General features: G+C 40.5%; 1 protein-coding gene across 2 annotated transcripts in view; it reads left to right on the top strand.

The window, feature by feature from the left end:
* The window catches only part of SORCS3 (sortilin related VPS10 domain containing receptor 3), a 518,681-nt gene that overhangs the window by 341,571 nt on the left and 160,267 nt on the right, over window positions 1-16,843 (top strand). For both annotated transcript variants that reach the window (XM_070432330.1, XM_070432331.1), the window contains exon 5: window positions 1,000-1,073. In XM_070432330.1, the coding sequence (XP_070288431.1) occupies window positions 1,000-1,073 (74 nt within the window). The remainder of the gene's footprint in view (window positions 1-999; window positions 1,074-16,843) is intronic.

Below are 16,843 nucleotides of genomic sequence, written 5' to 3'. Positions count from 1 at the left end.
CTCTACATCCATAAAATAAGTGACGGTAGAATCTGACTGTATTGGCCACACAGGGGGTTGTTTTTGATTTTTCCAAAGTTCTGGTGCTCTTCTGGAATTTTTTTCTCATTCTCTGAGTTGCTTTCCACCCCTACCTGCCTGTTTTAATTATTGATTTATGCAACAGAATATAAATACAACTAAATATAGACAAATCTGAAAGATGTAACCATACAGATCAGCCTGTGATTAGTGCTCAGTGGAAACACGCAATGAGTACAGTACACTGAGAAGGAAGAAAGATGCGTGGGCTGCAGTGGTCAGAGCAGGAAGTCACACTTGTGCTGGCCCTGCATTCCATTAGGCACAAGAGTGGCCTCATCTTTGCCATCTTGCAAAGACCTGGGAGTATAAATAAGCCTGGTATCGTTAGTGGCATTGGGGAGTCCAGTTCACTTAGATTATATATAGGAGCAGTAAGAGGTGAAACTGAAAGAGCCCGATATTTTGCATATAATATTAGCTCAGGTCCCATATGATGAGCATTTTCACATAGGTGTTTCTTTTTCTCTTTGAGGACAGAGCCTACCTCTTATTTATCTCGATATTCACCAGAGTGCCTTACACATAGGAGCTGTCCAATTGAAAGAAATGTGGCTGAATTATTTTAGACATAGCTGAAGACTTTCATGGACTTTGAGGAAAAGGGAAGATATAATTTTACTAAAGGTTTTACCCCCTAAAAGAGAGAATGATGGATGGCATCAGACATGGATTTATACTCAGCTCACAAGCATCAGTCGATTGGATATATATTAAGCACCTATTTGTGCCGGGAGGCATGATGATAAGCATAGCACAGTCATATTCACATAATTTTGTCTGGATAAATCAGATGACTGCTAGGGTGTGCTAGGCTCTCTGGGGTGTTAGAATGTTTTTCTCCAGGGGGAAGACCCAGGTATTCCTGTGGAAAGTGTGCCTTGATGCTCATGCTCTCCTCACTTTATTGTTTTGCAGCTCTACAGCTCCATGGACTTTGGGAGACGCTGGCAACTCATGCATGAACGCATCACCCCCAACAGGTTCTACTGGTAAGCCCCATTCCTGGACTCACCCTCTTGGGTAAAGAATTGTCAGACAGCATAGCACTCTGAACAATTCCTGGACACATTCATCATTTGAAGGCACATGTGTTCTAGCCCTTTGCTATTCAAAGTGTGTTTCATGGACCAGCAGCTCAGCATCACCTGGGAAGTTGTTGGACACGCAGAATCTCAGACAACATTTACTGATCAGGAGCATATAACATCTTCCCAGGATTTAATGTGCACTTTAAGTTGGAGAAGCACTGGCTAGAGAGCTCCATGAGAAGGTCATGGCCAGATGCTCTTAGCTTTGTACCAATCTCCCTCCTTTTTGAAAAAAAAGAAACATCTTATGTACCTATTATAAAAGGCAGTACTTCTTGAAATGTATTCTGTAGAACACTACACAAAATGCTTCTCTTTTCCTCAGTCTTTCTATGTTAGAATAACTTTAAGTACTGATGATCCAACTCTACCCTCTAAAGACTCGGGATTCAGGTTTGGGTATTGGGAAGCCCCCAGTGAAGAAGCCTGCCGAACTTGAAGTTGTTTATTTCTGTGCTTATTTCACTACGGAACCTTTATCTCATGTCACACCAGATAAATCCCTTAGAACAACTTCTGGGGAGCGCATTTTGCAAAAAGCTTATATAGGCGTGAATGCATGTTCCACATGGAACATGAGCCCTGCCCCTAGTCAGAAAGTGTCTCTATTGATCAGTGTTGCTTTATACATCCATACTGTTTTTGCCTTGGTTGTGACAAGGTAAACTTGGTTTGGTATAATTTTGCCTCTTCCTAGTCCTTGCTCTAAAGTGAAATGCTTTTTACTTGTATCTTGCTTTTATTTCAGTGGAGGTGAAAGTCAAAGAAATAGAGATTAGGAAACATGCACTAAAACATATGATATGCTTAATTATATGCTTAATATAAAAGTAAAACAAAATTCACACCGTTTGAAATGGTACCTACTCCATGTCTCTTTTGAATACCTTAGTATAATTCCCTTAAAAAGTCAGGATATGGCCACTTATGGCCTGCACAAGAGAGGGGTGGGTGTGTTGTCTGTGTGGCAGGGAGGTGGTGGTGATGAGTACCTTGTACATATAAACACCTACACCAATGTCTTTGGAAGAAATGGCTTCACCTGGTGCTGTCTATACCCACAAAACTATGCTCTGAATTTAAAAAAATTACATCTGAAGCATCCTGTGAACACCAACTGTGTTTTATATACACAGTTCAGAGTTCTGGGAGAGCAAAAGAAACTGGATTATAGCTCTTGATTCAATGCCCTGACTATCCCTAGTTATTTTGTCCTTTCAGACCAACTAGTATTTGGTCTGTAACTATTGTTACAATTATTATTTGGTTTGTATTGGAACAATTAAGATTTCTCAATAGACAAAGGCAGGAACAGGGAATACTTGTTTTTCTGATATTCCAGCTGTAGAACCATAGCCTTCTGCTCAATCTGGACAGTGTCTCAGTGTCAGTGTGCTGTCACTCACATCCCCATGAACAAACTCTTTTTGTTTATTTGTGTGTTTTTTTGTTAATCTTCACCCAAGTATATTTTTCCATTGATTTTTAGAAGAAGGGAAAGGGAGAGACAGAGAGAAACATTGATGTGAGAGACACATCGATTGGTTGCCTCCTGCATGTACTCTGACCAGGGCCAGGATGGAACCTGCAACCGAGATATGTGCCCTTGACTAGAATGGAACCCGGGACTCTTCAGTCCAAGAGCTGACGCTCTATCCGCTGAGCCAAACCAACTAGGGCACAAATGAACTCTTGAAATAGTGAGGCAGTCAGCTAACTAGGAAGTCACGTTGCTGGAGAAGGAAAGTACAACAAGCTGGATAAGCCTTGTCATTGTTTCTGAAGGAAATTGAGTACAGGAGGGGCTATGCTTTCCTATCTTTGCAAAGAGCAAGAAGAAACTCCTCCAGCTGCTGCCACCCTCCCCCTTCCTTTGTGTAGCAGACGGAATAAATCTCTAGGTCCTGGTAATTCGGTTTCATCTCTCCTCCACTCTGTGCCACTTTCATATATGTCCCATGGGGAAATATAAAAGTTAGTGCCTGCGCTGGCTAGCCAAGTGGTAGCTGAAGACTCAATTTCTGTAATTATCGCTTCTTTGTTTCTGATGTGTAATTGCTGTGATTATTCTTTTAGATGTCTAGAAGGGAGTTGCAAAGAAGCATTCCATCACACAACACAGCAAGTCTTCCTAAAACTCCTTGCTCTGTATCTGTTTCTCTAAAATCCTGATCATCATGTTAGTTATTTCTCATTTTTTCCTTCTCTTTCCATGGGCTCTTGGTCACAGAGGTTTATTGTCCACTGGTCATTCCTTCCAGAGCCCCTCTATACTATAGCCTCTTCCCTCTTTACCTCCCCATCTCCAACTTTCAGCAAATCAATGTATTACTCCTTAGGTGAATATCCCTTAAAACATCAAGGAGGGATAATTGGTAATAGGGTTTAATACTTTTGGTGTAACCACCACTAGAAGGGGAATAATTACATTAAAATATATACATTTTGAGTATTTTAATGCCTATCATTAAATATATTAACAAAGTTGTAAGTATCAGTCTACTTATAGTAATATTTACCTCCTGCTTGTGGTAGGTAACCTCCAACATGGCTCCTAATGATCTCTGGCTTCTGGAAGCCATGCCATTGTGTCATCCTGTCCCTTAAAGTTTAGGCTAAATTTAGTGACTTGCTTCTAGAGAATAGCATGGGGTGTAGGTGATGAGATGTCACTTCAGACAGTGGCATCCTTTTTTGCTTATTTGGTCAAAGCAAACTGTCATGTTTTGAGTTGCCCTATGGAGAGGCCCATGTGGCAAGGAACTGAGGAAGGTCTCTAGCCAATAGTAAGTGAGGCACTGAGGATCTCAGCTCAAAGCTTAGTTCCATTTAGGAACAACCGAGTCCTGCTGACAATCATGTGAGCAAGCTTGGCAGTAGATCCTTCTGCAATCAGGCCTAAAGATGAGACAGCAGCCCTGGCAAACACATTGACCCAAGTCTTATGAGAGACCTTGAGGCAGAGATACCCAATTGGGTCATGCCCAGATTCCTGACCCATACAAACAGTGAGATAATAAATATTTGTTGTCTTGAGCTGCTAGGTTTGATGGTAATTTATCACACAGAAATAGATAACCAATACACCTCACCCTGATCATTAGTTTTTGCTTGTTTATTTTTGAACATAAAGGAACTGCTTCTGTCATGGATCACTTCCCCCATTTTCCCTCTACTGGTATCAACTCCCAGATGTTGACCTTTGCTAATTGTTTGGGTCTACCTTTTCAGTAGGGAAATATCATGATGTCCTGAGTTTCTTGACATTTTGATGCTCAGGATCTATGGGCTTTAATGGTTGAGTAACAGATCTCAGAGCCTTATCTTCTGTCTGAATGAAGCTAATTTAATATACTGTCATTGTCTGATCTTATTCTACTCTATTCTGTTATGTTCTATTTGTATTCTACATTTTGATGGCAGGATGGCATTTTCTGAGAATACTGCTAATTCTGAGTGTGTGTGTGTCTTCGTATATATGTGTGTGTACATAACCATATAGAGAAGTGCTAATTTCCCTTAAAACACAAACATCCCTTGTGTCTTGATCCTAGAGTTAGCCATCTCAGTCTGGTAGCAGCTGTGTGTGTAGAGGACATAGGGAAGAGATACAGAGCTGTAAATGGGGAATGATTACCTTGAGATAAAGTGGTTGGAGTGAACCCTCTTGTACCTTTACCTCAATTTAAACTCTATAGATATCACCTGCTCTTAAATACATTGTAGGTTTTGCTGAAAAAAAGGGGCTCCATCTATTCAGCCAGAACTCATTTAGACCTTAGACTGAGGCTCCTGAAGAGCCACGTGCCAAGTCATCCTTAGGCTATTAATGCATTATCCACGACAGAGACAGAGTTAAGGAATAGGCAGAATGGCTGGAGATTGCTTCCTGGAAAATCAAGGCCTTTTCAAACAAAGTTAACATTATGGGCTGAAATTTTGAAGCTGTCTCTAAATGTGCATCTACAATTTTGCAAACACAGTCATTTGCAATCTCGGGTAATAGGATTTAGGCATCGACCTGATATAAGGGATCCGATTTAGAGGTCCTTTGCAAACCAGGGTATGCCACAAATAATATTTAATTCAGCTCTCCCTTGCATTTTTAAAATGGTGAAGCAATTTAAAAATACATTACATTCAAAATAATACATGCAAGGTCAAGAGGGGAGATGTGAAAGCTCAGCTTGCAAGCAGAAAGCGGTTTCTCCTTTGCTGGTGGGGGCTGCTCATGCCGTTACGTCTGGTTACATTTTGGTCTTGGAAGAGCTGTCTTAATACTAAGAGTAAAAGGCAATGCTCAGAATTTACACACGGTAAGTCTTCCAGTGCACTGAGGAAGGCAGAATGCTCACCTTCTCCTTGGATGCCATCGAGATGTGCTGGACTCATGTGGTAATTATGCTTAGCACATGTCAGTTCTATGAAAGAGGAGAAATCAAGAGATATATATGTATACATGTAAGCTATGTACTTAATGACTTCTTTACTATGAAAAGAAGGGGCCATATTTGACTCTGCCTTGGGAAATCTGAAAAGATTGGTGTGTATTAAACACGGATTCAAAGATCCACTCACCTAATTCATACAACAGAAATTCCTAGATGGAAATGGAAACACGATTCTATTCTTCCTTTTCCCTGACTTTTTGCGAGTGTCTCCAGAATCAGAGACATATGCTTTTTAAATGCTTTTTTTATGTGGGTGGTTATGTGAAGAACATGAGATCGATCCATGCAACTAAGAGACAGTTGACTCTCATTGATGATAAACTTTCCGAGGGAAGCAAATTTAATTGTTCTCATAGTGGATGAGATTTATAAACTTGTTTTAAACATTTAATAAAATGCAGAAAAAGAAAATAATGATCTATAATTTTGCTGCCCAGAAAACATCACTTAAAAATTTAAATATATTTTTCAATACTTTCCTCCCATCATAATATAATGATTTTGTAAACATATTTAAATTTTTATCACAGCCCAGACTACTAAATTTTGTAGTCTTAAAAAATAAACTTGAACATATTTTATTGATTTCAGAGAGGAAGAGAGGGAGAGATAGATATGAACATCAATGATGAGAGAGAATCATTGTTCAGCTGCCTCCTACACACCCCACACTGAGGACTGAGCCTGCAACCCAGGCATAAGGCCTGACTGAGAATTGAACTGTGACCTCCTGGTTCATAGGTTGATGCACTGAGCCACGCCAGCAGGGCTAAACTTGAACATATTTTATGCCATTCTCTATACTTTCTAAACATAATTTAGAAATTGCAGTTACTTGCATTGTATTCTAATTGGTGGGTATACAATAATTGAATAACTGTCATCATTTAACATTGATCTTGCTTCTAAAACTTTACTATTACAAAAAGCATTGGAATGTTGTTATGAAAACCTTAAGTAATTATTTGGTCAAGGTCTGATTATTATAACTTTTGAGGGTAGACTACCAAAACAATATGTCTATAAGTATTGTCATGCTAAATTGTTCTCCAGAAAGTTTATACCAGTTTCCACTTCAACTATTAAAATACCATTTCACTACATCTCATATCAATTCAATTTAAAAAGTAATCTAATTTCTTATGCAAAAGTGGATCTCCCTTGTTTTAATTTGCATTTCTTATCAGATCAGTGAGTTTAGACATGTTTTCATATATTTATTTTCCATTGTATTTCTTTTATGTGACCATCTGTTCTTGCTCCTTTTTTATTATGCGTTCTTCATATGGTCTCTAATTTTTTTCAATATTGTACCCAGTTTGTTCTTTGGATTTTAATTATCTTATGATTTTTAACATACTTTTTAGTTTTAAAAAATGGATGAAATCTTTTTACTTTTCTTATTACAATTTTTCTGTTACTTGAAGTTCAGATAGTACCCTCAACCTATAATCATGTAAATATTATTGGAAGTTTTCTGATTTATAATGCTGCCTTATTAACTATATAGCTATACTATGCATACTATTTATATATTACTTATATATTAGTCAATCATATCAGGCATAAAAATACTGTGTTTTCTCCTACATTATGCTTCAGAAAACCTCACACCATTATTTCATTGTGATTATATCATCATTTAATTATTTTAATAATTTTGTCCATACTGATGGATATTTTTAGAATTTGTGGGATTTCTATTTACTATTTCTAGTAAAATGAAATCCAGTGAACATGTCCCCGCTTAATTATGTTCCCATATTTTTAATTGTTTCATTTGATGGTTTCCCATAGAGGAAACTGGTCATAAGTTGGGTACTCTTGATGTAGGTGGCGTTTTTCAGCTTCTATTCTAATGGATTGGTCGGTCCTCTGTACTGAGCTGGACCGCACTGTGTTTAATTATTGTTTACAACACAACATAGTGTCCAGCTGGGCAAATCTCCTTCCTGTAAACCATAATAAAATAAAACAAAAATAAATAACCAGCTTCCTTGTCAAAATATTCTTGGCTTTTCATACCTATCCATTCATCCAGATGAATTTGGAATCACTTTGTCATGTTCCCAAATCTCCCAATCCCCCCACCCGATAAAGCGACTATTGATCAGAATTACAGCAAAGCTATACATTCATTTAGAGAGAATGAAATCTTTTTCAATACCCAGTTTCATTTTTGACTATATGGTTTGTCTTTCCTTTCCTTCCTCTCCTGTGTGTTCCTTGGTGAAGTTGTATAGTTTTCTTCATATCATCCCTATGCAGTTTCAACTAATATTATTTCTAGGAATTTCCACCTTTAGTGCTATATTAAATAAAAATATTTTGCACAAAGCATCCTTCTTCAGTCTGGTATGACTGAACTGGGTAGCCATGAGGTGTAGCTGTAGTTTGCCTATATGAGTACATAGTTAGCGCCCTAAGATTCTTTACCTTATAAAGAAAACATTTTTTATAAACTTCAAGTGATTGAAGAGTGTGATGTAACTAATGGGGTTTAGGGACCTAAATAGGAGGAGAGCTCTCCCCTTTATAGCTGTGTGACCTTGGGCAATTGTTTTTATCTCTGTGCCTGATGCCCCACCACCAATCAGAAAGGACACCAACTGGTATTCCATGCTATTGCCTCCTGGCTGAATGTCAGTCTTCTCAGCCTGGCACATAGTAAGCACTTAATAGATATTAGACATAAAATTAATAATGAAACAACTTACAAATGAGAGGATCATTGGACAAGATGACCATCCTCCTGAATTTGGTGGCAAATAGCTCTTTGCATCTCACTGAAGCAGGTTCAGTAGGTCTGAATATTTTTCCCCTCCACAATCAAATCCCCTTGCCAAATGGTCAGTGTTTGTATTTCTGATGTGTCTTTCCAGCTATCAGCATATGTCTTAGTATTATATTTATTAAAACTATTTTAGAGAAAATTATTTCTGGCTTGATGTTAATAAAATTAAATACAATTCATAAGACCATGAACTAAATATTGTGTTGTATCGATCACGTGTGCTTTAACAGATGTGATGCAAATGTTGAGACAAATCCATGATTGCTGAGGGACCACGGCCAGAACTGAAAAACACCAAAAGAGTATTAGGGGATGTTCTATGATTTCTCAGGGGATGGAGGGTTCGAGTTAGCCTGGTAAGCCCATCACAGGAGAATTGGAGAATCTTTAAGAGTGGATTGAATTGGTGAGTAAGAAAGGGAGACAGGTAATCCTGGGAAGGGGAATAATTGGAAAAAAGCCCAAAGTCATGGTATGTTTGGAGAGAAGTGAATAGATCTGCTAGAATGGGATTCTCAGCTTCAGCATTTTTGACATTATTTTGGCTGGATCATTATCCTGTGCATGGTATGAGCTTTAGCTGGATCCATGGTCTCTGTTCCATACATGCCCACAGCACCCCCTAAGTTGTGCAAATGTCTCCAGATATTGCCAAATGTTCTGTGAGGGGCAGAATAGCCTCCCACCCTCTGCCACTGAGAATCATCGTGCTAGAAAAATAGCATTTGCATTGAGAGACAGGGGGGAATGAATGTAGGGACACAAACTAGATTTAGATTGTGAAAGGGGGGCCTTCTGTGAAAGCGGTTTAGACTTGTCTCTTTGGGTAACAGAGGGCATTTATCCTTTGTGCAAGGAAATGACATGATGGTTATGTTTCATGATTTATTGACATTTGGCACTTTCCTTGTGATGTTCAAGTGCATTTATGTGCAACTTTTTGTCAATAGATAAGGTACTGATTTTTCCCATCATAGATGCAAATCTTTTTTTTTTTCCCCCATTGAATTTGCTTTAGAGAAAGTAGAGGAAGGGAGAGAGAGAGGGACACAGAGAGAGGGAGACACATTGGTATGAGAGACTCACATCGATTGGTTGCCTCCCACACTTCCCCTGACCGGTCTGGGAATGGAATCTGCAGCCCAAGTACATGCCCTTGACCGGGAGTCAAACCTGAGACCTTTTGGTAAGAGGGCCCACACTCTAACCATAGAATAACACTGGCCAGGGCACAGATAGCAAATATTTTAAAGTATTCTGATCCCAAGTTCCATTATACAATGAAAAGTTTAGATTTTTTAACAAGTATATACCTAATATATGTTTTTAAAAATGATACATTTTTGTTTATATTTTAATTGATACAACATTAAAGGATTTTATTAAACTAAAGACTTAATCATTTTAACACAACACCTTTTATTCTTCCTTGCTCTTTTCTAATTTTTGTAGACATAAAAGTCATTTCTCACTAAATTATAATTATATTATGTCCCCATTTTATGCCTTCTTTGTTTTACTTTTACCGACCCTAAATCATATTCTCTATGTGTCATAAAGATCATTTTGAAGGTGGCAGAATATTCCACTCTCACTTATACTAAAGAATTATGAAAAAGTTAGAGTGGGAAGAACCCTTAAAGTTGATGATCTGGTCTAGAGATTTCTCCATCAGTGCTCTTGGGAGCTCTGGGGGCAGGGTGGGATTGGGGTTCTGATAAATTGCCCCAGCGACCACCTGATACAAGGAGAAGCCTAAGGGTGCTTAGTGACCAGGTCCTTGGCCCTCCCATTTTTGCTTCAGCCAGAAATACTAAGCTTCTTAATTAGATTTATATATTAGGCTTCTGTAGAACATCACTTTTGAAGATAGAAGGCCATTTATGAAAGAAAGAAACAAAAATGTTTACAAAATCATTGATCTAGACTGTTGTTGTTTTTCCTCAGTTTCTACTGGTATTACAGTTTTCTGTTTATCTTTCCTCAATGATTACACCACCCTGAAATGTCCAACACCAATGTAGACAGTGCTTGAATGGTTCAAGTCTTTATCAAACTCCCTAAGCCTATTGTATTAGAGGTACCTTCTTCTCTATCCACGGGGTTTACCTTCATTTGTCAAAATCATGCCATATTCACATGGACATGATTTTGGCAATTTAAGTGCTAATTCAGGGAACCAGGTATAAGAGAGGATATAAGGCTATGGTGATTGGGTTGGAAAAAATGGACCCTTTTATTTGTTTGGTGGTAAATGGTACTGAGGATCAGTTAATCACACTCTGGTTTTTGTTGTTGTTGTTTGTTTTTTTCTCAATGGATGCCTACAACAGGAAATTCTTTTAGGAAGCTAGGTTTTTCAGCTGTTCCATATTGCTTTTCAAAAATAACAGTTTTCCTCTTGCATAGATGTTTTGTGTATATTTGAATCTAGCAACTGGCATTTGCTACCACCAATTATGGGACAATATTCTGATTCCAGAATCCATGGTGATTCTCCGTAAAGCCCTCCAAATCAGGACACATTCTTCCCCTTTAGTCACCCTACTCATCTGCTCTTTGTAAAGGCAGCCTGGATGATGGATTAGTGGCACGCTCCACCCCTTCACATCTCCCCGCTGGGCTGGCTAGCCCTGTCATAGTCAGACATTCTTCAACCTTTTTCCTAACAGAGTGGAGGAGAAGCCGTCAAGTAATTTGGGTAGAACTGTGCACAATGGAGGCTGAGAGAGAGCGCCCCTGGGGGATTTCTGCTCTGCCCATTCAGCATTTTGAATGAATTTGTGGAGATTAAAGCTTTGAAAAGGTCAAACCTTGGAACCAGTCTGATTTGTTAAAGGCACCAAAGTAAGCAATAATTGCCAAGGCGCCAGGACAAAAGCACTGGGGGGTTTACGTAGGGATAGCCCTGCACTTGTCCCTCTGCAGCTGGGAATGAGAGGTCCAAGGTCCTGCTTCATACATTTTTAGCCTCATTGTCCCCCTGTTTAACAAGTGTCATTGAAGGAAGTGACAGTGAAATAGAACAAAGGGAGCTGGGTTTTATGACTCTACTTTTGTGGAGCATGAATTACCTAATTGGGAAACTATACCTCCTTTGTCTCTTCTTTTTTCTTCTTTTCTTTTCTTTTTTCTTCTCTTTTCTTCTTTTCTTTCCTTTTCTTTTCTTTCCTTTTCTTTTCTTTTCTTTTCTTTTCTTTTCTTTTCTTTTCTTTTCTTTTCTTTTCTTTTCTTTTCCTCCCCTTCCCTTTTCTTTTCTTTTCTTTTCTTCTTATTCTTCTTCTTTTTTTAAATGTGAGATTTGTTAGGATTTTTCCAAAGCTGATATAAATTCAATAAATTAAGTAGAGAAAATCTGTGACCCAATTGGAACTAATATGACGTAACATTGAATGTCAACTGAAAAAAAAAAACCAACCATGTACCAATGAATGTAAAAAGAAACAATGCAAAAACAATAACAAAAAAGCATTAATTAGTTATTTTCCCCCAATCCACTGGTGAAATATAGTGGTTCCTTTTGCTTAGAAAAAAGTCTGTGACCTTGAGAGATCGAGGAGGAGGCAGGGATTCTGGCTGCTAGTTCTACTTCTGCCACTGGGATACCGGCCAGGTGTTGGGGTGCTTCCTATGTATTTATTTGCAGAATTGAAGGACTTACCAGCAGGTCTTGGAAGTTTGATCCAATGCTTTCATCCCAAGAGTCCACAATACTCTTGTAGCCTGGGTGTTGCTCTCCAGCATTGGGTGGTGGCAGGAGAGGAAATCCTGTTCTCTCCTCTGGTGGTGGAGAATTTTGTTTCTCAGATGATGGTCAAGGGAGCAGTGGTTGAGCTGAGTTTGTTAAAAATGCAGATTCTTTATCTGACTCTCTAGACCTGGTCATCAGGACTTTCCATTCTAACATTCTCCCAGAAATTCCTTTGTCCACTGAGTTTCAGAAACCAGAGCAGGTGGTTAGGCAGGTGTTTAAACCAGGGGGCAAATCAGTAGGGTACCAAGTATTATGCTTTGAGTGGCATAGACTGGAACCCTTTACCAAAACCTTCTCCTTTCTCTGCAGTATTTGAAATCCATAGTTAAAATCAGTGATGACATTGTAGTGGAAGAAGATATTGCTATCTCCAGGAATCTTTTGAAAATACATACAATCCAGGCAAGATGAGATAGTATATTAAAATGTGCTTTGAAAGCTATAAGACACTATTAAAATATTTTTAAAATGTTGTATAGATGTTAGTCATTATGAAAACAATACCTCTGGTTTTTATTAACACTGTAGCATGAATGAGGTTATTGATTTTATCAATGCTTATTTAGATGTGCTTACTGAGGAATTCCATTCCAGAGATGGCTTTGAGTCTCTTCTCTGTGAACAGAGTATACATACAAAGGGATGTAAGACAAGAGGTGTGTGTTGTTGTTCCAATTCTTAACTCTTTCTTAAGTAATTTAGACTTGTTGTCATTTAACTCCTGGTGCTTTTTGACTACATATGCAGCGGTTACTTCCTTAACTCCTTGACTGTCAGATCATGCATGTGACTTACTTTCTTTAAGTTTAGCAGATGTGACCCAGGCAGAAGCTTTTAAAATGCCTGTTCGGTTGGGTGTGACTCTGTCACCTTTGGCATCCCATGGTAGCTGTGTCAGTTCACCCCAGACTCCATAATGAACACATGTGGGCGCATGCCTAAGCCCACATCTCCGTGAGGAGCCAAGCTCCGCCCAATCAGAGCTTGGAGTGGACCTCTCATGGAGCCCAACCTAGACAAGCCAATACCCAGCTGGTTCCTAGATGTTTGAGCAAATTAAATAACTGTTGTGAGCCACTGAATTTTGTCCATTGTGCAGCAAAAGCTAATGGATACAGTAGGACAAAGAAGAGTCGAGACAAATGGACACACGTCTGATCAAAGGATGGCGAAGGGCCAAGAGAGAGGTACAACCTGAGAAAGAGTGATCAGGGGAGGCAGCATCCATAAGGACTTCATGGAGGAGGTGGCATCTGAGAAGAAACTTAAAAGATGGGTTTGATTGCAACAGGCAGAGCTTCTGGGTGTACTTGTGGGCCTTCTCGTGTGATGTCATGGTGAGCATTTCAGGCAGAGGAAGGAGCAGTGGGAGAGCCTCAAAAGTGTGAGAACATGGGGCGTGTTAGAAAATTGTTAATAGTTCAAGCTGTCATGAAGTTCAAGTTCTGTGCGTATTGGAGAAAAGACGCCGATAAGGCTGGAAAGAAGATTAAAGTGGTAACTTAGAGGTTTTAAATGCCAGGCTGAAGATTTTGCAGCTAGTGCAGTACACCCTTGAAGGGTTCTTCGCAGGGCCGGGCATGCTCAGGACTGGCCTTTAGGAAGGTCATTCTTGCAGTGGGATGAAGGGCAAATGATAGAAGGAAGAACTGGTGACCAGGTGGCCTATTAAAAGGCTATTCCTTGGGGCAATGAGTACTGAAAAGAGGAGATGGAACTCCAGGAAATTCTAGAAAATGATTAAACATGAAAATGAACATCTTGAAGAACAGGAAACAAATCCAAATCCTTCTGCCATCCTCGAGTGTTGTTTTCGATCTCTTTAATATCTAAACCTCAAATTCTACTTGGAAATCAGTCAACAGGTTATAGTGACCACAGATTTATAGATTTTACAAATAAATGTTTAATGAGGGTTTAAATTCAGTGTATTATTTACCCACTTCCTAGAAAGCCATGCTCTGGACTTAGGTATAATTGCCCCCAGGGTAACAGGGATTGCAACAAAAGGTTCCTTGAGTAGCTTTGCAGTTGTTTGTTTGTTTTGGGGGGTGGACATTGTAGGCAGTGTCCCCTGGGGAAGTGACTGAGGTAGAGACTTGTGTGCAGGAGGTTTGTTGGCAGCTCCCAGGAATAGCATCTGCTTTGAGAGGTGAGGGATGTGGCACGGGCAGGGCAGAGGATGGGTGCCATGTGGTTGTGGCAGCTGATCCCATGGGAGCTGTGTGACTGGGAAGGGCCTTCAGAGATGCCCTGCCTTGAACTAAAGGATTGGGCCTTCATTCTGCACATGGACCAGCTATAAGATGTGGGCTACCCTGGGGAAGGGGTGGGACTGCCACCAGCTGTGTTTGAGCATGCTCAGTGAGAGGCTCACTGAGAGTCATCAGGTGTCCATACTTCCAACCCTGGGAGGGAATGTCTGGTGCAGAGTGGGTCAGGCAGCACACCACTGTAGTCACCACTGGATTCCCAATTTGTCTCCTAGAGGAAGATGGACTTTGATAATAATAGCAGTAGAGAACAATGCAATAATAAGAAAATAGCAATGATAATGCTAAGTTATTGAGGGCTTATGCTGTGTCAAGCAATGTGCTAGATCCCTGGCATCCATTATTGCAATTACCTTTCTGACCAGTGTGCATGGAGAACAATGTAGTGTCCAGTGTGCGGGGTTGGCTGCAGACTGCCTGGGCTTGAATCATGGTTGTACTGCCTTTCAGCTTTCTAACCGGGGCACCCAGGGCCTCAGATTCTTCATGTAATTAACACCAACAGTTATTGTTTCCATAGGGTTGTGGCAAGTGTTATGTGAACTAGGAAATAATGGGGCTGGTTTTTCTGAGTTCAAAGGCCGTACTGTCATGTTTAATTTTTGGTGCTTGTGGGAAGGTGGGCCAGAGAAGGCTGCTATGATAAAGGACCCTGATCAGCTAGAGGCTGTTAGGTGTTTTGGGTGAGAGTCAGGGCTGAAAGCACAGTGAAAGAGAGAATCGCGCTAAGCAGGGGCATGCAGAAGATTAGGAAGCTCAGAGTCAACCAAGGGCTGACCTTGTCCTAAAAAGAATGAAACCTGGGGAGTCTACCCTCATTTTATTGTACTGAACACCACCCTTGGAGGTGTAACTGAGAAAGGTCCCTGCATGTTAACTCTCCTCAGTGCCATAGTCAGTGGTCGGCAAACTGCAGCTCGCAAGCCACATGTGGCTCTCTGGCCCCTTGAGTGTGGCTCTTCCACAAAATAACACGTGCGGGCACGCACGTACAGTGTGATTGAAACTTCGTGGCCCATGCTCAGAAGTCGGTATTTTGTGGAAGAGCCACACTCAAGGGGCCAAAGAGCCGCTTGTGGCTCGCGAGCCGCAGTTTGCCGACCACTGCCCTAGATGATGTCTATCAAGATGCTTCCATTCAGCCCCAGAACAGCGCCAGGCTCCTTCAGACTCTTTTTGGTGGAAAAGGTTTCTTTAAAGCTCAGAAACCTGTCCTGGTTATAAAACGAGGCTTCTCACCCCAGCTGTGATTGCTGGACTGGAAGGTGGGTGGGTCCAGGGAGAAATAGCAGCAGGGGGAGGTGACCACGGAGAAACTTACTGTTGTATGTCATTAATCACTAATTGCTGAATGATTTTATTATATGGCAGCTATAAAATATCACTTGAGGTTTTACAGCCAGTTCTGGCTTTAAGAAAACAATTCCTTATGTCAAAGTGACTATTAAATTAAGTGATTCCGTATTAAACATCCGATGGGCTCCAGATGATTTATGGGGCTGTGCGATGAATAAGAACCTTTTCCTTCCGGCGGCTCGGAGGATACCAGCAGCCGTTTCTGGAACAGCTGTGGACTTTGGGAACTCAAGAGAGACACGCTGGTTCCTAAGAGACCCCTGGTTGCTTCGAGCTGGAAGGGAGTCTTGAGAAAACAGACCAAGCACCCTCATTTACAAATAAGGAAACTGAGGCTCAGAGAGGTGACATGCCCAACCCTAATCACCTTGTAGACAGTGCTGCAGTTACTAGTAACTATGTATTTTTCCCATTATTCCCAGCTTGTAAATGACAAAGTGAGTCCCCATTTTGTAAATGACAAAGTGAGTCTTAGCAAACTCTTTTTTTTACATTAGCTCAAACACAACTGCTTCTAAGATAAGGCTCAATGCCTTTTAATGACTCCTATTTGCATGTGTTGCCCTGAATTTACTTTTATGTGTTCTAGGTGGTGCAGACCCAGAAAATGACCTGCAACTGAATTGTTTTGTCCTTGCAGTGCATTTCCACTGAAGGATTCATTCACGGTTTCACACTTGGAGCTCTGTGAAACCACTGAGTATATACCAGCCACAGTCCTTTCCTTCAGAGAGCTTATCATGCAGCCCGGGGACCTGATCATATGGTGTCCAATGCCCGAGTGTTCATCTGTGTGATCCAGATAATTTGTGCCATAGGAAACCGGAGGTTAGTGTAGGTCTCGGAGGTGGTGAGACCCAGCAAAGCCCGATGAGCGAGGATGGGGATATGTCAGCCGGAGCTAGAGACTCAGACAGGAATACACGTGATGCTTGGAGATGCTGAGCAGTAGGGCTTTCTGGAGCACACCGGAGAAGCCTTGGCCAGGCAGGATGTGATCTGATGATAAAGGGCTTAAAACCCAGGCAGAGGAGTTGAAAATC

The sequence above is a fragment of the Myotis yumanensis genome, unplaced genomic scaffold (assembly GCF_028538775.1).
Source record: "Myotis yumanensis isolate MYYU_CA2020_CCGP unplaced genomic scaffold, mMyoYum1.0.hap1 SCAF_13, whole genome shotgun sequence".
NCBI classification, from domain to species: Eukaryota; Metazoa; Chordata; class Mammalia; order Chiroptera; family Vespertilionidae; genus Myotis; species Myotis yumanensis.
Note: the sequence above shows the minus strand (reverse complement) of the source record. Positions and strands in the feature narration are given on the sequence as shown.